Source organism: Triturus cristatus, chromosome 1_2 (genome assembly GCF_964204655.1).
Source record: "Triturus cristatus chromosome 1_2, aTriCri1.1, whole genome shotgun sequence".
In the NCBI taxonomy this organism is placed as follows: domain Eukaryota; kingdom Metazoa; phylum Chordata; class Amphibia; order Caudata; family Salamandridae; genus Triturus; species Triturus cristatus.
In genome coordinates this window covers 926324818-926347274 of record NC_140580.1, presented here as the reverse complement: position 1 = coordinate 926347274, position 22457 = coordinate 926324818, and the positions used below count along the sequence as shown (strand labels likewise).

Here is a 22457-nt window from a genome sequence, read left to right as displayed (position 1 = left end):
GAGGAAGACAACAATTTCTCAAAAGGAGTAAAGGATACAGTCTCTCTAATTAAACACCAACATACACTGGTATCGTGTAGCCTGAAACTCTTCAAAGGTGTATGAGTGGAGGATAAACCATAGGAACACCCAGTTTCCCTTTATTGTTGATGTCATTGGTATGGTTGGAAATGTGCAATAATGGGGTGCACCTGGGTAAATTGTCTTCCCCACACCCTCTTATATTCTGTCGACATGTTTCAGCCCCTACATTAAAGGCCACTAAGGGTCAGGGGCTTTCGTCAGGACAGCAGGGTATTGCGGCAAGTAGGCCCTTCATCTGATCGCCAGTATTGGTGTAGACTAAAATGAAAGTGAAACTCCCTTTAAAATAAAGTAGGCCCTTTAGCTATAGGATACCTATGTATGTCGGTAGAAAGAAACTATAACACAACTAACATTTTACATTTTATTTTTACAAATCCATAACGCTCTATTTGATGTGATTCGAGAAAGTGAGGGATGTTAACGCTCCCACAAGGAATTGCTGTCGCTGATAGTAAACAGAGCGCTGGACGAGCATCCAAAGAATAATCTAGTTATGTAATTATTTTTTTAAATAGCAATGTCCACAAAGTCCAGTAATATCTGGAAAACGTTCATGGAGACTGTGAATGAAGTGTTTAAGCGGATATACTCAGGTGGAAAGGGGGAGAGTGGAGAACATAAGGCTGCAGGAGTGAGACTTCAAGGGTTGCAGGTCGAAGACAATAAGCACAAATGACATTGAGCAGTTTCTTGAATGGAGATAGGGTACGAAATGAACAGTCATAGAATTGTGTTCTGCTTTGAGGAAATTCCCTCCAGTGTGCCAAGCCCACACTGACTAGGGAAGGGCTTTTTGGATTTTATTATCCAAAAACATAACTACTTACTATGTCCTGGATGGCGTCTTCGCTTTCCACAGCACTGGGAAGGGGGGTCTAAGGGTAAAAGAGAAAGTCAGAAAGAATCTAATTTCTATTGTACAAATGCCACTTCAGTTACATACGAATAACGAAGCAAGTATGCACAACCCCCTCACAGCAGGTTCAGCACTAGTCTAGGATAGATCTGACCTTATCCAAATGAGGTTGAGAATAGAGCTGGGTGAGTCGCAGATGTTAGGATTGCACACGAGGAGACTATATCTGTGGGTGAGATCTAAAAACATGGCCAGTATGTGGTAATGCCCTTATAACACGTTCATTGTTGTTCTTGAATATATCGAACATTATCTTCATAAAAAAAAGACTACACACATGTGTGGGTCGTGGAGGCTAAGATTGCACCAGTGAAAACTCATGATTAATTATAATATTTGTTTCATAGAGGATTTGAGTGCATTTGTGATGCTCTAATACAACATTACAATCTGGGAAGCTAATTCTGTCGGCGCAGGCAAACGGATGGTGCCGACGCCACATTATCATAAGCCAAACAAACGTCAGCACTCCCCATTCTAATGTGTTGTTATGTTAGTGCCGTATGCGCCCCATGTGGGAATGCTGCATCCAATGTTTATTAGTTACTCATTTTTCATGAGACTCTAAATGAAGTGAGGCTGTAAAGTATGAGTACTGAAGTCAAAGAACTCATTCCCCCTCATGAGCGCCGGTGAATATGGAAGTCTCCTGTATCACTCTGGCAAAATATCCTGAAACTGAGTTCATAGGAAAGAAAATATATTTAAATAAATCATGGTTCAAGGGTTGATAGGCCAAATATGCAATAAAATAAACGAGTGTAACTTTGACATCCCACATGCTGGAAAACATCTAAAAAGGACCCCGGGCAGATGTCCCTCCAAATCAACCGGTGGACTGCACTGGAGGGGAGAGAGTCTTACCGAAGCGACAAATGCCGAACAAACCAGAACTGTCTGAAGGATGAATGGATAACTGAAGGCCTGGAACACCTTTTACCAAGAAACTGAATCATTGAAAAGAAATAACCCTGTGTGTGCTTTGAAAAGTGTGACTCAGCAAATCCAAGCAAGTCCCATTCGTTTTTCACAGCTATAGATCAGCAGAGTGAATATACTGACCTCATCGGGTGGCGCCTCCTTCACTGCCTGGGCCAGCTTCTGGTAGGCCTCATCAAAGGTAGGTTGCTGGAAGAAGCGAAACAATAACATTTAGAAGGAGGTAAATCTATGGTGCTCCTCATCTTACAATTCCTTTTCTCAAATCCATTGAATTTGATCTGATGTGATCATAGGTTCCCAATGTCCTTGCCCTCCTCGCCCTTGATGGTGTATTCTGGAGTCTTGTAGCCAAAAGAGGATTTCCAGAAATGGACGGATGTAAATAGTCCAGAATGAGTTGATTTGATTGAAATAGTCACCTGTGTATGCATTCAAAGGGCCCTCTCTTGGATGGACTCTAAAGTTCACACAAATCCGCAGAATGATTACAATACTTTTGTAAACAGACTGGTGGATGGAGTACCGAAGCAGAGTTGCAGGAGTAAGCAGAGGGTGAAAGGTTAAGAAGGCAAAGCTGAACGGGTGAGTCTTTAGGGCTTTTAGAGGGAAGAAAATAACCCCAAATGACCCTGAGTGGCCTCTCGAGTCGAGATATGTAACAAGATGAACAGGTATATAACTGGGTCCTGCTTTTAGGAAATGTGGCTAATGTGGCCAATCCACTCTGACCTGGGAAGTTTTTTTTTTTTTTTAGATAAGAAGAATATAACACAACTACTTACTGCATCCTGGATGGCCTGTTCACTTTCCACTGCACTGGGAAGGGGGCTCTAATGGTAAAAGAGAAAGAAAGATGTAAAAAAATATGTTAATTAATGGAGGGTTTTCACAGGTGCGTTCTTAGCCTCCACGACCTACACAACTATATTGTCATCCTCATGTATATAATATGTATAGATAATTTCAGATCCAGGCAAAACCAGTGGTAAATGTGATAGCGGGAGATTAACGGATAAATACCATGTTTCTGTTATTACAAAAAGATGTAGAAATGGCACAATCATTACACAGAAGGTGATGGGAGCAATGCTTGCAAGTAGTCCATGAGGAGCAGGGCCAGCACTGATTTGCATAAGGAGGGCCTTTGTCTAGAGAGGCCCTGTGGGGGGAAATGATGGGTTCGAATGCTACCCTCAGCAATTTCCAGTGGTTAGTCTATTGGCAAGCATTCCTCCTGTCACTTTGTGTGATTGAAATGACACGCTAGAAATAAGGTTGTACTGCATTTTTGATGCAGTAATACAACCTTTCAGTGCAGGGCAGCCAATCCTATTTTCACATTTAAGGTAAAGTCATGCTTTAGCACGTTTGCCATGTGTGCGAAGGATATGACCAATTTGTGGTGTAATTATACGTCTCCCATAGTTCTCTACATGATAGGCTGTGTAGTGTAAGGAATGAACACAATAGCTAATTTTCCATAATGAACACTATGGATCTTCTAGACTCAGAAATTGTGAAGAGAGCTTATAGAACAAAAAAATACCTCTCAAGAAAGCTTCGATCAATCCAGGGAGGACACGTATAGTAAGAAAGAACAAGTTACTTACCTTCGGTAACGCTTTTTCTGGTGGATACAGTATCTGCCTGTGGATTCCTCACCTTGTGAATATCCCCTGCGCCAGCATTCCACGGAACTTTTCTTCCCCAGCATTCCACGTCGACGTGGGCGACGTCACAATACATCGGCTCCGCACGCGACTCCGTGCGACGTCATCGGAGCCATAAGAAGCCCACGTCGGCGTGATGACGTCAGTTCCACCCATTTTTTCCGTGCCTTCGAGGCGAACAGGTGAACCAACGACAATCCCAAGTATACACAGTATATAGAAAAACCAATACATATACATAGCATACAAAACAAAGGAATGCTAATCAAACAAGCATTACCTACAAATGTACAAGAGAAAATATAAGCATTTCAAACAAGACCAATTTCATGGTATACAAAAGGTGGACAACGGGGAGGCGGGTGGGTTGGTGAGGAATCCACAGGCAGATACTGTATCCACCAGAAAAAGCGTTACCGAAGGTAAGTAACTTGTTCTTCTGATGGATACATCTGCCAGTGGATTCCTCACCTTGTGAATAGATTCCCACAGCAGTCCCCACTCCCGGAGGAGGGTGTCCACCTTCCTATACCAGAAAGTCTTGCAAGACAGAGCGCGCGAAGTGGCCCTCCCTCCTCATCTCAGAGTCCAAGCAATAATGCTTTGCGAAAGTATGGAGGGAGGCCCAAGTCGCGGCCTTACAAATATCTGCCACAGGAACACCCCGGGCCAGAGCAGATGTTGAAGACTTAGCTCTAGTAGAGTGAGCACGAATACCCTCAGGAGGAGTCTTACCAGCCAAGGCGTAGCAGATCTTGATGGTCAGTATAATCCACCTTGACAGCGTGCGCTTGTGCACCGCTCTACCTTTAGAACGACCAACGTAGCCAATAAAAAGCTGGTCATCAACACGAAAGTCCTTGGTCCTGTCCAAATAAAAACTCATAGCCCTCTTCGGGTCAAGGCGATGGAGTCTTTCCTCTTCTTTGGAAGGATGAGGGGGTGGATAAAAAACAGGGAGGGTAATAGACTGCCCCAAATGGAAAGGAGTAACAACTTTTGGCAGGAAAGCAGCCCTGGTCCTGAGAACCATCCTTTCAGCATGTAAGGTAAGAAAAGGAGGTTTGGAACTAAGAGCTTGAAGCTCACTTACCCTCCTTGCCGAGGTTATGGCTACAAGAAAAACCACCTTAAAGGACAACAGCCTCAAAGGACAATTATGAAGAGGCTCAAATGGGGACCCCATTAAAAAGGTTAAGACAAGATTAAGGTCCCACTGAGGCATTACAAATGGAGTAGGAGGAAACATATTTGTAAGGCCCTTGATGAACCTCAGAACAACCGGAGATTTAAATAACGAAGGTTGATCTGGAAGGCACAGAAATGCCGATAAGGCCGAAAGGTAGCCCTTGACCGTGGCCACAGCACAGCCCTGCTGAGCCAAGGAAAGAGCAAACTGAAGCACATCAGAAAGATGAGCCTTTAAAGGGTCAATGGATCTCTCTCCACACCACTTTACAAACTTAGACCACCTGTAGGAGTATATGGACTTGGTGGAGTGTCGCCTGGCCGATAAAATAACGTCCACCACATCAGGTGGGAGAGAGAAGGAACTCAGGTTGCCCCGTTCAATCTCCAGGCATGAAGGTGTAAGCTCTGGAGGTGGGGGTGAAGAACCTGCCCCCCCGACTGCGAGAGGAGGTCTGCCCTCAGAGGGAGACGGAGCGGAGGGCACGAGGAGAGGTGGAGAAGATCTGTGTACCACACCCTTCTTGGCCAGTCCGGGGCGACCAAAATGACTTGGGCCCGGTCTTGGCGAATTTTCCTCAGAACCCGAGGAATCAAGGGTATGGGAGGAAACGCGTAAAGGAGTCGTGAACCCCAACTCAACTGAAACGCGTCCCCCAACGCCCCCTGCATCGGAAACTGGAGACTGCAGAATGACGGGCAGTGCGCGTTCTCTCGGGTGGCAAACAGGTCCACCCGAGGAGTCCCCCACGTCCGAAAGACGTGACGAACCACCTCCGGATGGAGCCTCCACTCGTGGTCGGCGGAGAACTGCCGACTGAGACTGTCCGCACGCACATTCAGCACCCCGGCCAGATGATTTGCCATCAGACAAATCTGATGGTCCTGAGCCCAGGACCACAGCCGCAGGGCCTCTCTGCAGAGACAAAGAGACCCTACTCCTCCCTGTTTGTTTATATACCACATCGCGGTCGTGTTGTCCGTCAGGACTTGAACTGACCGACCGCGAAGGGAAGGGAGAAAGGCCTTGAGTGCCAAACGAATCGCCCGCAACTCCAGAAGGTTGATATGAAACAACCTCTCCTCTGGAGACCAAAGACCCTTGATCTCCAGATCCCCCAGATGAGCACCCCACCCTAGGGTGGAGGCATCCGTTATCACTGTGGCCACCGATGGAGGTAGATGGAAAGGCTTTCCTTGGGACAGATTGCCCTCCACGCTCCACCAAGACAGATCCGCTGCAGCTTCTCCGGAGATCTTGATCGACTCCCCGAGATCCCCGTTGTGCTGATACCACTGCTTGCGGAGGCACCACTGGAGCGCCCTCATGTGCCAGCGTGCATGGTTGACCAACAGAATGCAGGAAGCGAACAGACCGAGCAGGCGAAGGACCTTCAGAACTGGAACAACCGCTCCACTGTGGAATAAAGGGACCATCTCCTGAATGTCGAGAATCCTTTGAGGAGGAGGGAATGCTCGACACACAGTAGTGTCCAGTACTGCCCCTATAAACAGGTTGCGTTGAGAGGGCACCAGGTGAGACTTGGGCACATTGATCGAAAAACCCAAGTCGAATAACAGCTGAGTTGTCACCTGCAGATGACGCTGCACCATCTCTGGGGACTCTGCCTTCAGAAGCCAGTCGTCCAGGTAGGGGAAAACCGGAATCCCCGACCTCCTGAGATGAGCAGCCACCACTGCCATCACCTTTGTGAAGACTCGAGGTGCAGTAGTAAGACCAAACGGGAGGACCGCAAACTGATAATGTTGCGACCCAACCGTAAAACGGAGATACTTCCTGTGCGACTTCAGGATTGGGACATGGAAGTACGCGTCCTGCAAGTCGAGCGACACCATCCAGTCTCCTTGCTGCAACGCTTGAAGAACCTGCGCAAGGGTCAGCATCTTGAACTTCTCCTGTTTCAGGTAAAAATTCAAGATTCTGAGGTCCAGAATCGGACGCAATCTGCCGTCCTTCTTGGGGATCAGGAAATACCGGGAGTAGCATCCCTGACCCCTTTCCTGCTCCGGAACCACCTCTATTGCGCCCTTCTGAAACAAGGCCAGAACTTCTTTCTGCAGGAGAAGCAGGTGGTCCTCCGAGCAATAACCTTGGCAAGGAGGGTAAGGGGGAGGAAACTCCCGAAAGGGAAGGGCGTACCCAGTCTCTACGAGGTTCAAAACCCAAAGGTCGGTTGTAACAGATTTCCAACCCCGTAGAAAGTAGGACACCCGACCCCCCACAGGTCTTACATGATCCGGGATGGGGGATCTAGGGCTGCTTCCCTGAAGCCTCATTTGGAGCAGAGGAGGAGGAGGAAGAAGAGGGGTTACGACCAGAACCTCTCCGACCCCTTTGCTTCCCTCTATAGGAGCGATAGAGGGGATTCTGCTGCTGTTGTTGCTGCTGTTGTTGTGGCTGTCGGAAGGAGCGAAAGGATGACCTTCCGAATCCCCTAACCTTACGGAAAGTTGAACCTCTCACAGGAACCTGCAGACCCAAGGACTTCGCCGTTAACCTACTGTCCTTAAAACGTTGAAGAGCAGAATCTGCCTTCTCCCCAAACAACTTTTGTCCATCAAAGGGCAGATCCACCAGCGTGGCCTGGACATCCGCAGAAAACCCTGAGGAACGGAGCCAAGCTTGTCTCCTTGCGGCAATGGACGACCCCATAATTCTCGCCACAGAGTCCGCCGTATCCAGCCCAGACTGGATCACCTGCCTGGCAGCTGCCTGAGTGTCCGCCACAACCTCCATGAAGGACGACTTATCCCCCTCAGGTAACTTAGGGGCCAGAGTCTTAATAGAGTCCATCAGGGCATGAACATAACGCCCCAGCAGGCACGTAGCATTTGATGACTTCAATGCCATACTTCCTGAGGAGAAAGACTTTTTGGCCGCCTGATCAACTTTCTTCGACTCCCTATCAGCAGGAGATTGGGGGAAAGCACCCGAGGCATGTTTAGAACATGAAGCCTGCACCACTAGGCTCTCCGGAGAAGGATGCGTGGATAAAAAATCCGGGTCTCCTGGCGCAACCCTGTATCTCCTTGCCACCTGCCTGCAAACTGCTGGAGCTGACAGAGGCTTCTTCCACACCTCCAATACTGGTTCCAAGAGAGCCTCATTGAAAGGTAGCAAAGGCTCAGAAGCCGACGTCGGGGAGTGCAACACCTCTGTGAGCAGATTGGACTTGTATTCCACAGAGGGCAGCTGCAGATCTAACAACTCCGCGGCCTTCTTGATCACAACATGGTAGGGCGCCAATTCCTGTGGTGGAGAAGACCTTGCAGAAGCATGCTCCCACTCCGGGGTGGTATCCAAACCACTTGCTACCTCTATACCTCCAAACTCGTCCGAAGAAGAGTCGACCTCACCTTCTTCCACCTCAGCACGAAATCTTTCCTCCTCCAAAACCCTTTGGGCTTCACGCCTCGATCGATTCCGGGGAGCCGGCGTCGTCGACGTCGTACGCGGCGTCGGTGGAGCCAAAGGCATCGGCGTCGGAGGCGCTACAGGTGGAGTCGGCGGCGCCGGATGCGGCGTCGATGGAGTCGGCCTCGGCGTCAAAGAAGGCTCCGAAGATTGACCATCCATCCGAGGTCGAGCCGGATTCCCAACCGGCGCCGGAAACTGCCAAGAAGGCGCCATCGGCATAAAAGGCATAAAAGGAGCCTGAGCATATTGCTGCGGCACTCCCAGAGAAAACGCCATCGGACCCACGGGACCTGCTGGTGCTCCGGATGGGAAGGATGCTCTCTGAAAAATGCCATACATGGCATTCAGAAATCCCGAAGGATCCGTACCTGGAGCCGGGAATTGGGGATAAGGAACTGCCCCTGTATCCTCCTGTGGAGCCACCGGCGTCGGCTCCTCCGAATCCTCCACCGGAACCACGGAGTCATCAGGCACCGGGACAGACTCTTCCTGCTCCTGCTCCACATCAGATTCCACCCGACCAGGAGTCGAAGCCTTGGACGGCGCCGGAGACGGCGTCGGGGAACGAGCCGGAGTCCGCTTCGGAGAGGGAGACTTCGACGACTTATCCGGAGAAGGCGAAGGAGACAAGATCTTGCTCTGACGACGACGAGGCGAAGCCGACCTCGACCTCTTAGACTTCGAGGACCGACGCCGAGAAGAATGCTTCCTCTTCTTATGGTGCTTCTTCGACTTCGACGACCTCGAAGTCGAAGACTCCCGCCTGGACTTCTCCTTTTTCCTCCCTCTCTTCTCCTCACCGATCTTCTTCATGAAGAGTTTGGTCTTCCTCTCCTTCAGTGCTTTAGGATTCATGCTCCTACAGCACCCGCACTCATCCACATCATGATCAGAAGAGAGACACCATAAACAATTCTGATGCGGATCCGTCATGGACATCAGGCCTCCGCACTCCCTACAGGGCTTAAAGCCCGACTTCCTCGTCGAAGACATTCCGATTTTAACAAGAATACACCACTAGATTACAAAGTATCTAGAGAGCACTGGGAAAAAACCGTTGCGCGTCGACGGCGCGGAAAAAAGGGAACTGACGTCATCACGCCGACGTGGGCTTCTTATGGCTCCGATGACGTCGCACGGAGTCGCGTGCGGAGCCGATGTATTGTGACGTCGCCCACGTCGACGTGGAATGCTGGGGAAGAAAAGTTCCGTGGAATGCTGGCGCAGGGGATATTCACAAGGTGAGGAATCCACTGGCAGATGTATCCATCAGAAACAAAGTTTATAACTTTAAAAGACCATATACAAGAACAGAAGAAAATGATCCTGCACAGCTGCAAGTCTGATATGTGAATTGGACTGAAAGGGCAGAAATCACTAAGAAAGGATAATCACTGACCGATCCACAGAAGACTTGAAGCGAAGGGACAATATGAAAGTAAAAGCCTGGACCTGTTCACATAAAATAGCAGAATCATTGCACAAGAATTTAGACCTTTATGTTCCTTGAAAGGTCTGATTCAGCAAAGCAAAGAAGGGCTAGAGGATGGAGAATCTAACAAGGGAACAAGCTTTTGGTCAGTGACACAAAGTATATCGCTATTTTGCTCTTGGTGTGACAAACAAGCGTGACTCCGTGCAGAACAGGATAGTCTGTTTCACAAATGTAGATCAACGACTGAATAAACCAATATCATTGAATGATGGTTCCTAAATTGTGTGGCCCAGCGTCTGGCCAGCAACTTCAGAAGAAGGTGGTTGAAATGTACTGTTGTGCTCCTTGTTATACACTTATTTTTCTCAATTCGATAGGACTATATCTAATGTGATTAGTGAGTTTCTAATGTCACAGGCCTCTTTGTCTTTTGTGGTGGAGTCATGGGTAGTAGGCAAAAGAGAACTTCAGGAACTGGAGGGGTGTATACTGGTCCAAAGGAAATTTATTTGACATATGGGAAATGGACAGCTCTATGAGCATTCAAAGAATTGTTTCTGAACATAAATCGCCCAGCAGCAGAAGGCCACAAAACGTCATGCAAAGCCAGAGAACGCTTACAATGCTTTTATAAACAGACTGTGGATGAAGTGTTCAAGTGGAGGTGCAGGAGTGGAGATGGAGAGAGTTTGAGAAGATAATGCTTAACGAGTGGGAGACGTTAGGGATTGTTGGTAGAAGAAAATAAGAACAAATCACTTTGAGCAGCCTTTCGAGTGGAGATACGGTACAAGATGGACAATTCGATAATTGTGTTCTACTTTTAGGAGATCCAGTCTGATGTGTCTAATCCAAGAGAAGTGTTTTTGGATTGTATTATAAAAGCAATATAACTCCTTACCAGGTCTTGGATGGCCTCTTCACTTTCCACGGCACTGACAAGGGAACTCTAATGGTAAACGTGAAAGACAGAAAGAAGTCTGTGTAAATACAATATGACATTTAAGGTGAACTCTTTGCCTCTATGATCCACAAAACTGCATAGTCATCCTTATTGAGATGAGGGCAGATCTATACAAGAACAGTGCTGAATGTACAGAAAGGGGATTTACTTCATACATGTAAGATTTTTGCAAAAGCCTTTGTATAATAGAAATTAGATTATATTGCATTTGTGACACTCTAATGAGGCATTAAAACCTAAGGAGCTACTTCAGTTAGCACAGGCAAACAGCTGTGCCAACTCTACACTATTAAATTCAGAGCTAAAATTGTGTTTCTATCACAAATGCCACATGTGGGAATACTTTAACCAATTTCTGGTACTCTCACTTGTTTTTCCTGACACTCTAAATGACGGAGACGATGTTCACTCTATGTATAGGCATACGTTCATTATCAGTTCTATAGTCCAATAACTTATTTTCCTCCATGACGGACGCTTTTCAATAGTCTATGCTCAGGTAGCACTGTGGTGAAATACCCAGAACCTCAGTTTATAGAAAAAGATATATAGCTCTAGGAGACCAGAAACAAGACAAATATTGCAAGTCTTGTGAGTGGACTGGACTGAAAGACAGGACTTATAAAGCATAAATGAACTATGAACTAATCATGGAACTATCGGGTGAATAAATAACATGAAGAGAAAAGCTTGGAACTGTTTCCACTAAAAAGCAGAATTGTTGCACAAGCCGTAAAGTTGTATCTGCTTTGAAATGTGTGCATCAGCAAAGCCAAGGCGGTACAGAGGCTGCAGATTCTAACAAGGGAACCCGATCTTACTCAGGTAGATGATGGACAAAGCATGCCTTTAAATCACTCATTGTAAATAAGCATCGGATACTCCGTGCTAAACAAGGCACCCTTCATTTTTCACAAATGTGCATCAACAGACTAAATGTATTAACCTCTTTAAGTGATGTTTCTTCAGAGGTCCAATCTAGTTTCTGGTTGACAACGTCAGAAGAAGGTGGCTGGAAGAAACCAAAAACAACTTACATTTAGAACAAGACAAAATTACATGTGCTTCTAATTTTACACTTTGTTTTTCCAAATCCATAGAGCTCTATCTATTGTACTTCCGTGGTTTCTTCAGTAGTTGACTGCAAATGGGGGAGGCTCTCTGGCTTGCAGCTAAAACAGAACTTTGAGAAATTGACTGAATACTCCCTAAAGAAATTGATTTGGCTGATGGGAAATTGGTTGCTTTACAAGCATTCAAAGAATTATCTGGGCATATATTTAGTCATTGAAAATAGCAGATGTCCCCAAAAGTTCTAGAAAATCTGGAGAAAGTCTACAATACTTTTATATACAGACTGTGGTAAAGTGGGGGTCCTGTAGTGGGACATGGGGACGTTCGAGAATATAAAACCCAACAAGTTAGAGTCCTTAGTAGGAGGGAGAAAATAAGTATGAAGAACATTGATATACTTGGGTACTGCTTTTAGGAAGTCCAGTCAAATGCGCCTTACCTATACTGAATTGGGAAGTGTTTTTCGGATTTTAATATAAAAGCAATATACCACAATTACTTGCTACATTCTAGATGGGCTCTTCACTTTCCACAGTACTGAGAAGGGGCTTCTTCCGGTGCCTTCGTGTTTGCCCCTTCCACCACCCGATGGTCCAGCCGTCACCTCCACAGCCCAGTAAGTGTTTTTCAAATGTTTGGGTGTGTGCGTGTATGTATGAGTATTTGCGCCTGTGTGGAACGGGTTTACCCAAGTGGATGTGGATACGTGCTTGTGAATGGTGGGTGTGTGTATGTGTGCTTGTCAATGGATGGGTGTGAGTGAGTGTGCTTGTGGATGAGTGGGTGTGAGCATGTGTGTGCTCTTGTGAGTGGATGGGTGAAAGTGAGTGTTCGTGCCCGCCCCATTAGTTGTACAAATCACAAGCCGCCACTGGTTCTTGCTCTGTTGTAGATGATGGGAAGGGTGTGCCTCTAATTCTTCCATTGTGTGTAAGCATCATATCATTGAGTCTTTGCTGAACAGGACACCAACAGGTTTTTCACAACTGTATACCAGCTAACTGAATGTACCAACCTGTTTGAGTGATGTTTCCTCGATTGTCTGATCCAGCTTCTGGCAAGTACCATCAGAAGTAGGTGGCTGGAAGTAAAAAAAAAAACACCAGGTGCCCGAGTGTTATAAAATTATGACTTGGCGGGAGGGTGTGGAGGAGGACAACAATTTCTCAAAAGGAGTATAGAATACAGTCTCTCTAATTAAACACCAACATACACAGGTATTGTGTAGCCTGAAACTCTTCAAAAGTGTATGAGTGGAGGATAAACAAAGGAACAACCAGTTTCCCTGTATTGTTGATGTCATTGGTATAGTTGAAAATGTGCAATACTAGGGTGCACCTGGGTAAATTGTCTTCCCCACACCCTCTTATATTCTATTGACATGTTTCATCCCCTACGTCAATGGCCACGAAGGGTCCTCTGCTTTCGTTAGGACAGCAGGGTATTGCGGCAAGTAGGCCATTCAGCTGATCGCCAGTATTGTTGTAGGCTAAAATGACAAGGAAACTCCGCTTAAAATAAAGTAGGCCACAAAGCTATAGGATACCTGTGTATGTCGGTGGATTGAAACCAAAACATAGCTAACATTTCAAGCTTCAATATACAAATCCATAATGCTCTAATTGGTATGATTCCTGAGTTTCTAAGGTCCTTGATCACGTTGCCATTGGGAGAGAAGCCATGGGTGGCAGACACAAGGAAATTCCGCGAAATGGGGTGATGTTAACGTTCCCACAAGAAATTGCTCTCGCTGATAATAAATGGACCGCTGTACAAGCATCCAAAGAATAATTTAGTTATGTTATTATTTGTTGAACATAGCAGTGTCCACAAAGTCCAGTAAAATCTGGAAAAAGTTTACAATCCTTGTTTATACAGACTTTGGATGACGTGCTTAAGTGGAGATGCATGTATGGAAAGGGGGAGAGTGGAGAACATAAGGCTCAAGGAGTGAGGCTTCAAGGGTTGCAGGTGGAAGATAATAAGCACAAATGACATTGAGCAGTTGCTTGAATGGAGATAGGGTACAAAATGAAGAGTTATAGAATTGTGTTCTGCTTTGAGTAAATTCCCTCCAGTGTGCCAAGCCCACACTGACTAGGGAAGGGCTTTTTGGATTTTATTATCCAAAAACATAACTACTTACTATGTCCTGGATGGCGCCTTCGCTCTCCACAGCATTGGGAAGGGGGATCTAATGGTAAAAGAGAAAATCAGTAAGAATCTAATTTCTATTGTACAAATGTCACATCAGTTACAGAGGAAAAACATGGCAAGTATGCACAACCCCCCCACAGCAGGTTCTGCACTAGTCTAGGATAGATCGGACCTTATCTAAATGAGGTTGAGAATAGAGCTGGGTGAGTCGCAGATGTTAGGATTGCACATGAGGAAACTATATCTGTAGGCAAGACCTAAAAACCTGGCAAATATGTGGTAATGCCCTTATAACACGTTCATTGTTGTTCTTGAATATATCGAACATTATCTTCATAAAAAAAGACTACACAGTTGTGTGGGTCGTGGAGGCTAAGATTGCACCAGTGAAAACTCATGATTAATTATAATATTTGTTTCATAGAGGATTTTAGTGCATTTGTGATGCTCTAATACAACATTACAATCTGGGAGGTTAATTCTGTCGAGACAGGCAAATGGATGGTGCCGACGCCACATTATTATAAGTCAAACAAACGTCTTAAAACGCTGATTTTGCACAGCACTCCCCATTCCAAGGTATTTTTATGTTAGTGCCATATGTACCCCATGTGGGAATGCTACATCCAATATTTTCTACTATTAGTCATTTTTCATGAGTCTCTAAATGAAGTGAGGCTGTAAAGTATGAGTACTGAAGACAAATAACTCATTCCCCCTAATGAGGGCTGGAGAATATGGAAGTCTCAAGTATCACTCTGGCAAAATATCCTGAAACTGAGTTCATATTAAAGAAAATATATTTAAATAAATCATGGTTCAATGGTTGCTAGGTCATATATGCAACAAAATAAACGTGTGTGCCTTTGAAATTCCACATGCTGGAAAACATTAACAAGCATTGGCATAGCCAAGAGGTCTCGCCTTTGGGACCTTATAAGTGTTTAGCCATGCAACACTTGCATAATAAATACTTATAAGGTCCCAAAAGCGAGAACTATTGGCTATGCAAAGCGGCCGTGTGGCCGCGAAAGTGATCGCGATCAAACATCAAAGCGGCTCTGCGGCCGCGAAAGTGAAAGTAATCGCGGTAAAAGCGGCTCGGGTGCCCGCACATATGCACTGTAGCTCTAGGCTGGCCTGGTAGCACTTTTTGGAGCCCTCTCAATAAGTCTCGCCAGACCAGCGCATGCGCTGGGTCAGGCGAGACCTAATGACCCCGGGCAGATGTACCTCCAAATCAACCGGTGGACTGCACTGGAGGGGCAAGAGTCTTACCGAAACGACAAATGAGGAACAAACCAGAAGGATGAATGGATAACTGAAGGCCTGGAACACTTTTTGCTAAGAAGCTGAATCATTGCACAAGAAATAACCCTGTGTGTGCTTTGAAAAGTGTGACTCAGCAAATCCAGAAAGTCCCATTCGTTTTTCACAGCTATAGATCACCGGAGTGAATATACTGACCTCATCGGGTGCCGCCTCCTTCACTGCCTGGGCCAGCTTCTGGTAGGCCTCATCAAAGGTAAGTTGCTGGAAGAAGCAAAACAATAACATTTAGAAGGAGGTAAATCTATGGGTGTTAATCATTTTACAATTCCTTTTCTCAAATCCATTGAATTTGATCTGATGTGATTACTGGTTCCCAATGTCCTTGCCCTCCTCGCCCTTGATCGTGCAGTCTCGAGTCTTGCAGCCAAAAGAGAATTTCGAGAAATGGAAGGATGTAAATAGCCCAGAAAAAATTATTTGACTGAAATAGTCACCTGTGTATGCATTCAAAGGGCCCTCTCTTGGATGGACACTAAAGTTCACACAAATCCGCAGAATGATTACAATACTTTTGTAAACAGACTGGTGGATGAAGGACTGAAGCAGAGTTGCAGGAGTAAATGAGGGTGAAAGGTTGAGAAGGCGAAGCTGAACGGGTGAGAGTCTTTAGGGCTTTTAGAGGGAAGAAAATAACCCCAAATGACTGAGTGGCCTCTCGAGTCGAAATATGTAACAAGATGACCAGGTATATAACTGTGTCCTGCTTTTAGGAAATGCGTTTCATGTGGCCAATCCACACTGATTTCGGGACATTGTTTTAATTTACATAAAAGTAATATAGCACAACTACTTACTACAACCTGGATGGCCTGTTCACTTTCCACCGCACTGGGAATGAGGCTCTAATGGCAAAAGAGAAAGTCAGAAAGAATTATCTATATAATAAATATGTTAATTAATGGAGTGTTTTCACAGGTGCATTCTTAGCCTCCACGACCTACACAACTGTATTGTCATCCTTATGTAAATAATATATATAGATCGTGTCAGATCCATGCAAAACCAGTGTTAAATGTGATACCAGGAGCTTAAAGGATAAATACCAGGTTTCTGCTATTACAATATGCTGCAGCAATGGCACAATAATTACACAGAAGGTGATGGGAGGAACGCTTGCAAATACTCTATGAGCAGCAGGACCAGCACTGATTTGCATAAGGAGGGCCTTTGTCTAGAGTGTCACTGTGGGGGGGGGGGGGGGGGATAATAGGTTGGCATGCTACCCTCGGCAATTGCCAATGGTTAGTCTATGGGCAAGCATTCATCCCATCACTTTTTTGTGTGTTTGAAATAGCACAGACGAAATTAGGTTGCACTGCAATTGTGATGTGTCATCCCAGTAAGGGCTTTTCGAATGTTTGGGTGTATGCTTGTATTTATGAATGTATGAATATTTACGCCTGTGTGGATGGGTTTGCTCAAGGGGGTGCGAATATGTACTTGTAATTGGTGTGTGTGAGTATGAATGGATGAGTGTGACTGAGTGTGCTTGTGGATGTGTGGGTTTGAGCATGTGTGTACTCTTGTGAGTGGATGGGTGAAAGTGGGTCGTGCACGTGTGTACCCGCCCCATTAGTTGTACAAATCACAAGCCGCCATTGGTTCTTGCTAAGGATCAGACTTATTGCACCAGAAATAAATCTATGTGTGTTTTGGAATCTGTGCATCAGCAAAGCCCTGAAGGTCAAGAGGGTGGAGAGTCAAACCAGGGAACCCGGTCCTGCTCTGTTGTAGATGATGGGAAGGGTGTCCCTCTAATTCTTCCATTGTGTGTAAGCATCATTGATTCTGTGCCGAACAGGACAGCAACAGGTTTTTCGGACATGTAGACCAACGAACTGAATATACTAACCTGTTTGAGTGATGTTTCCTCGATTGTCTGATCCAGCTTCTGGCAAGTACCATCAGAAGTAGGTGGCTGGAAGTAAACAAAAACACCAGATCCTCAAATTTGATAAAATTATGTCTTAGCGGAAGGGCAAGAAGGAAGACAACAACTTCTTAAACGAAAAATAGGATACAGCCTCTCTAAATAAACACCACCATACACAGGTATCATGTAGCCTATAACTCTTCAAAAGAGCATGAGTGGAGGATAAACCATACGAACAACCATTTTCCCCTTTATTGTTGATGTCCTTCGTATGGTTCAAAAAGTGCAATAATGGGGTGCACATGACTAAATTGTTTTCCCCACAACCGCTTATATTCTGTCGACATGTTTCAGCTCTTACATAAAAGGCCACTAAGGGTCCTGGGCTTTTGTCAGGATCGTAGGGTATTACGACAAGTAGGCCATTCGGCTGATCGCCAGTATTGTTGTACGCTAAAATGACAATGCAACTCCATTTAAAAAAAACAAAAAAGTAGGCCATTCAGCTGTAGGATACCTGTGTTTGTCGGTAGATAGAAACCAAAACACAACTAACATTTTACACTTCAGGTTTACAAATCCATAATGCTATAATTGATGTGATTCCTGAGTTTCTAAGGTCCTTGATCATGTTGACCTTGGGAGAGAAGCCATGGGAGGCAGACACTAGGAAATTCCGAGAAATGGGGTGATGTGAACCCTCCCACCAGAAATTGCTCAAGCTGATAGTAAATGAACCGCTGTACGAGCATCCAAAGAATAATCCAATTTTGTAATTATTTGTTGAAAATAGCAGTGTCCACAAAGTCCAGTAAAATCTGGAAAAAGTTTACAATACTTGTTTATACAGACTGTGGATGAAGTGTTCAAGTGGAGATGCATGGATGGAAATGGGGAGAGTGGAGAACATAAGGCTCAAGGAGTGAGTCTTCAAGGGTTGCAGGTGGAAGACAATAAGCACAAATGACATTGAGCAGTTGCTTGAATGGAGACAGGGTACAAAATGAAGAGTTCTATAATTGTGTTCTGCTTTGAGGAAATTCTCTCCAGTGTGCCAAGCCCACACTGATTAGGGAAGAGCTTTTTTGGATTTTATCATCCAAAAGCATAACTACTTACTATGTCCTGGATGGCGTCTTCGCTTTCCACAGCACTAGGAAGGAGGATCTAATGATAGAAGAGAAAATCAGAAAGAATCTAATTTCTATAGTACAAATGTCACATCAGTTACATAGGAATAATGAAGCAAGTATGCACAAACCCCCTCACAGCACGTTCAGCACTATTCTAGGATAGATCGGACCTTATCTAAATGAGGTTGAGAATAGAGTCGGTTCATGTGTTAAGATTGCACATGAGGAAACTACGGGCCAGATGTAAGAAGTTTATTTTTGCTCCCAAAAGACCAGATTCATTGAATCGGGCCGTTTGCGACCAGGATAAAAGCATTTTCTGATTTATCAAACCCTATTTGCGATTCAGTAACCTATTACCGAAACGTAAATAGGATTTAGAATTCGGTGTTAGGAAGGGGCGTGTTTAGGGTGTCCCTTCCTAATATCGCAGCTGTACGAAAGAATGTTTTGCAACCGAAATGCAGTCCAAAACATTAGCATTTTACCACCAACTTCAAGTTGGTGCTAACCCTTCAAAAATGGCAAGGGGTCCCCAAGGGACCCCTTTCCCTCTGTGAATGGTAGTACAAGCATGTGTCAGAGCAGGCAGTGGTCCCACAGACCACTGCCTGCTCTTAAAAAATAAAAAGAAAACGTTTCATTTTTCTTTTCTAAATGCAAACCGTTTTCCTTTAAGGAAAACGAGCTGCATTTAAAAAAAAAATTGCTTTATTTAAAAGCAATCACGGACATGGTGGTCTGCTGACCCCAGCAGGCCACCATCCCCGTGATTTTAGCGATTACCCGTGGGTCGCAAGTGGTGACCTACCTCATTATTATTCATGAGGTAGGTCGATTTGCAACCCATAAAAAATCTCTGAGTGAAACTCATGGAGTTTCGTACAATAGGAATAGCGATTACCTAATTGCAATTTGCAGAAAATCGGATTTAGGTATTCACTATTTACAATATTGATACATGTGGCCCTATGTCTGTAGGCTAGACCTAAAAACATGGCAAGCATGTGGTAATGTACTTAAAACACGTTCGTTATTGTTCTTGGATATATCGGATATTATCTTCATAAAAATGAATACACAGTTGTGTGGTTCATGGAGGCTAAGATTGCACCAGTGAAAACTCACGATGAATTAAAATATTACTTTTTGGGGGCGTGGTTTGGACGCCGAGAGAGATGGCGGCTCGGTGATTCTCTCTGCCCGTGCGTGAAACGAATGAGGGCAGAGGAACGGGTCTCACCGCTCCTATCCAGCATCGGATGGCGGAAACAGTGATCGGAAGGTGAAGGGGCCTGAGAGGCGAAGTTGGAAGACTTTTTGCTGCTGGGAAGCGGCTCGGCCGCAGCCTTAAGCGATCCGCCCGATGCCCGTGAGGACTTCGGCAGACTACGGGACCGCGTGACTGGAGGTGTGTCGGCGGCCGGGCGGTTGCCGGAGTGGATCGAGGCCAAGTGCGACGGTTATCGGAACTCAGCCGGTATATGCGCAGGAGCGCATCTGTGGTGAGGCAGAGGAGCTGCGCAGCGCGATGGGCAGTCGTTGATGCATGTCGCATAGACAAAATGGCGGCTACCGCGACTTAGAAGGAGAGCCCTGATGCTTCTGCTGCAGAATCTGTGGGGTGCTTGGAGCATATTGAGCTGTCTGCATTCCGCGAGGGATGTGTGTCTACTGGATTGTACCTTGATGCTGTGAAATTGTTGAGATGTGAGGCCGGTTCTACCCCCTTCAGTGATGCCCGTGTAATGATGGTGGTGTTTATGTCATCGTGGCAGAGCGCATGGAATGGACGGCTCCCTCCAGGGTGGAACTAAGCCTACAGAGTTGAATCTGATGCTCCGCCGGCGGCGCGCTCTGCTTTATTTATCTGGAGTTCGAGGAGCCTTACATGGGGATGTGGAGCTGTAACTGTCTCAGGCGCTGTCTTGTGGGGGGTGATCCTTCTTGACTGCGATCGTGTGGCTCTGAGCCTGCCTGGCTTCCCTGCTACCGTGTGATCTCGCCTGCAATCTTGTGCCTTGCACCATGGTCCCGGTGAGTGGAGGCGCGACCATTCCCTGTTCGTATTCACTGGTCTCCATGATGTGATCACGCACCTCTGCGCTTGGTGGGTAACACGAGCGCCATGTTCTGAGATCCTCCAATCACATAGCTAGCGGACGGGAAGGCGCCAGGGGATGAAGCCTTAGTTGCACGCGTGGTGATGTTTTAAGTCAAAGTAGATTTACCTGGCTGCTACCAGTCGGCAGAGGGAACGGCGATCAAGAGGTACTCCATAGGAGTAGGCTGAAGCATTTTGGGGCATTTCTGTCTGGCAAAGGTATCTACACGACGGACTACCATGGCTGATAGTAAAGAATCGATGAAAAGCATGAAGAGGCTCAAATCTGATCAATCGAATCCTAGTTCACCCAGTAAGGGAGCGAAAGGTAATCCCGACCCGATGGAACTGATACTTAATAAACTGGATGAAGTTAGGGAGCTAGCTAAGGCAACCAAAGATGAAGTGGCGGCTATCAGGCAGGATAATCGCGAAACCAATGCAAAATTGGTGGAGGCAGAGTCGAGGATCAGCAGGCTTGAGGATCTAGAAGTAAAGTCGTGTGCAGCCATCAACCGCTTATGCATATCATCGGATCAAACTATGCGGAAACTGGCGGAGTTGGAAGACAGGAACAGACGGGGGAACCTACGCATTTTTGGCCTTCCGGAGGGGTCGGAGGATCAGCATGCTAGCTGTGGGGCTTTCCTGGAGTCTTGGTTTACCCAGGCTACTAATCTGTCCTTTCACCATCCACTGGAGTTTGATAGGGCTCATAGAGTGCCAGGCAAGATAAGTAAAAACCAGAAAGGGCCCAGAGCGATTGTGTGCAAGCCATTGCGATATCAACATGTGGAATAGATTCTTGACTTCATGAGGAAAAACAACCATATTTTATGGAAATCGGTCAAGGTATACATCTCACAGGACTACAGTAAAGAGACGGTGGAGGTTAGGAAAGCGTTCTTGGCACTGCGACCAATGCTAAAGAAAAGAGGCTTCCAGTATGGGTTTGCTGGCCCTGCAAAGTACCGTGTGTTGATCCACGGGTCTCCTCATTTCTTCTCTGATCCTTTGAAATTGAAACGCATGCTTGATGGCCCGGACGATCAGGACATGGATACAAGCGCCTCAATGGGGGCAGTAGCGCAGGCCTCAGCCTCAGGTTATAAGTGAACACAGCTCTGTACGAGCTAATGCTACTTGAAGGGGCAGGTTGCCTGGGGCATATTCCCTGCCTCGGGGCTCTCTCCAAAGACAGTTCTATTGGCAGTATGCAGTTGCAGATGCTCAGAGTACTTGGCCACTTGATATGTTTTAGAATTATTACCTTTCGAATAGAGGGGTTTCAGTTTAACGGGCCAAGATTGCTAATGGTCATGTATAATGTTTCACAGGTTTCTTAAGTGGGTTTGTAGCGATTGACGGGGGTGGGCTGTTGTTTAAACGGCTGGTCTAGAATGGTTGATGAGGTGCCCGAAGGTTGCGCTGGTGGGGGGGGTGTTGATGCCTAAAGGGTGGTAACAGGCCTTAGTTTAAGGGGGATAGTTCCTCTGTTCCATGGTTCTTATCTCTCAGTAACAGCTATGCACGGGGGGGGGTTTCTGACGCATTCTCTTTCCAGTCACCATGTCTATCTCGTTCAGGTGGGGTGGGGAGGGTGGGGGGCTGGGGGTTTTTTGGGTACGGGTATGTGTTCCTTGTTTTTTGCTTTTATTTTTGTTTGTTCCGGCTTGCATGGTCTCCTTCTTCTTGCTTCTTGTGGGTGTGGGTGGTGCTGGGCACTACTGCGGCTTTAAGTGCGCTTACACTGTGAAGTATATGCTTGAGGTGATGTTGATGCAACCTCCCGATGCTAAATAACTCACTTAGCTCGCCGATGGGAGTATGTAATTTGGACAGACTGAAGGTACTGTCGTTCAACGTTAAGGGCCTGAACCAGCCTGTGAAGAGACAGAAGATATTAGATTATGTTAAAAGACTGAGGGGTGATATCGTTTTGCTCCAGGAGACGAAGCTTGAAGCAAAGCAATTTTACCACTTGAGGAATAAATTTTATAATGAGGTGGTGGGTGCAGAGGCTGTGAATAAAAAGAATGGTGTCCTGATACTTGTTGCGAGGAAATCTAAGGTGGAGGTTTTATCGTCTGAAGTTAGTGCAGATGGCAGATGGGTCACGGCCAAGATGAGTAAGGATAATACA

General features: G+C 46.0%; 1 protein-coding gene across 1 annotated transcript in view; it reads right to left on the bottom strand.

Moving 5' to 3' along the window:
- The window catches only part of LOC146868343 (uncharacterized), a 155329-nt gene that overhangs the window by 40701 nt on the left and 92171 nt on the right, over window positions 1-22457 (bottom strand). The window contains exons 33-43 of the mRNA XM_085624110.1: window positions 18197-18244; window positions 17057-17122; window positions 15999-16046; window positions 15340-15405; window positions 13862-13909; window positions 12731-12796; window positions 11588-11653; window positions 10579-10626; window positions 2728-2775; window positions 2066-2131; window positions 915-962 (exon numbers count right to left, since the gene is read on the bottom strand). Coding sequence (XP_085480236.1) covers window positions 915-962; window positions 2066-2131; window positions 2728-2775; window positions 10579-10626; window positions 11588-11653; window positions 12731-12796; window positions 13862-13909; window positions 15340-15405; window positions 15999-16046; window positions 17057-17122; window positions 18197-18244 — 618 coding nt within the window. The remainder of the gene's footprint in view (window positions 1-914; window positions 963-2065; window positions 2132-2727; window positions 2776-10578; window positions 10627-11587; window positions 11654-12730; window positions 12797-13861; window positions 13910-15339; window positions 15406-15998; window positions 16047-17056; window positions 17123-18196; window positions 18245-22457) is intronic.